Here is a 1,040-nt window from a genome sequence, read left to right on the forward strand (position 1 = left end):
AACTTAGTCGTGAAACCCCACATGCATAGCAGGGCCAATTATAACGACTCGCCGGTATTAGCTTTCGTAGGCGTATACACGGTTGGAGGCCGAGTGCCATGTAGTGTAAGGACGATGTGGCCTTTATAGATTCCCATTCAGCCACCTTGCAGAAGCAGGAAGTGCTAGGAGGGTAGTTTAGATAGGTGTTTGGCTTAGGGTAAGGCATGGTCCCTTTAGTCGGGTAGCTGAGTAGGTTGAAACGGGCCCTTATAAGGGATTTAGTGTGATGCACGAGCCACGGAGCCCGGTGCTCTGGAAGGCTATATGAGGGGCATATGAGACAGCGACTTCCATTGCCGGCGGTTGGCCTGTAGGCGATAAGCGCTACAGGGATAGAGCACACCGTCGTTGCCCCGGCAGCAGAGCAGCAATAAATGGATACGGGAAAAATATCGTGAGTAATGCAGCGTGGTCCACCTTCGGGCGTTTAGTGGCTCTCCTGGTTTCAGCTGCAGATGCTGGGGCTGGGGGCTCCCGAGAAGCCAGTAGCGCAGAGAACAACAAAAGGGAGGGAAGGGGATTTAGAACTAAATTCAATACTTTAAGGAGTTGATATGTCACTTTTTTGGTGTATGCGGTGGGTTTAAGCACACTCAGCCTCCATATTGGGCGACCATGTAGTGATGAACGGGCTCTAGCTTGCGATGCCGCACAGCGGCCGTTCCGTTTAGAGAGGCCTTCTGTTGATTCTAGGGTCTAATTTTCTGTACGTATTTAATTTAAAATTGAAGAAGAGCACATGCTAGAGATTTTCAGCATGATTCGGGGCGCAGGGGGTCGGCTGCCAGACCTTGCCGGGGTGTCGATACACAGCAGCCCAGTAGCGATTCCTTTCGTGTGTTCGCGCCGCATGCGGCCTCTCGGGAATATCAGCGTTTCTTTCTTGAATAAATATGGCGTTCGCTCGTTGGCCACCGCAATCCCCGCTATACGAAACCACCGGTCACAGCACAGCTCAGATTGGATTCGCCGTCACATAACAGATCCTTACGTCCAGC

The 1,040-nt window shown here is 51.8% G+C and overlaps 1 protein-coding gene across 1 annotated transcript in view; it reads left to right on the forward strand.

Moving 5' to 3' along the window:
* Positions 1–781: 781 nt before the first annotated feature.
* Positions 782–1,040, forward strand: part of EMH_0074200 (ribosomal RNA methyltransferase, putative) — a gene marked incomplete at both ends in the record, with an annotated part of 1,722 nt that continues 1,463 nt past the window's right edge. The window contains one exon of the mRNA XM_013499436.1: positions 782–877. Coding sequence (XP_013354890.1) covers positions 782–877 — 96 coding nt within the window. The remainder of the gene's footprint in view (positions 878–1,040) is intronic.

Source organism: Eimeria mitis, genomic scaffold (assembly GCF_000499745.2).
Source record: "Eimeria mitis Houghton genomic scaffold, Emh_scaff4325, whole genome shotgun sequence".
NCBI lineage: Eukaryota > Apicomplexa > Conoidasida > Eucoccidiorida > Eimeriidae > Eimeria > Eimeria mitis.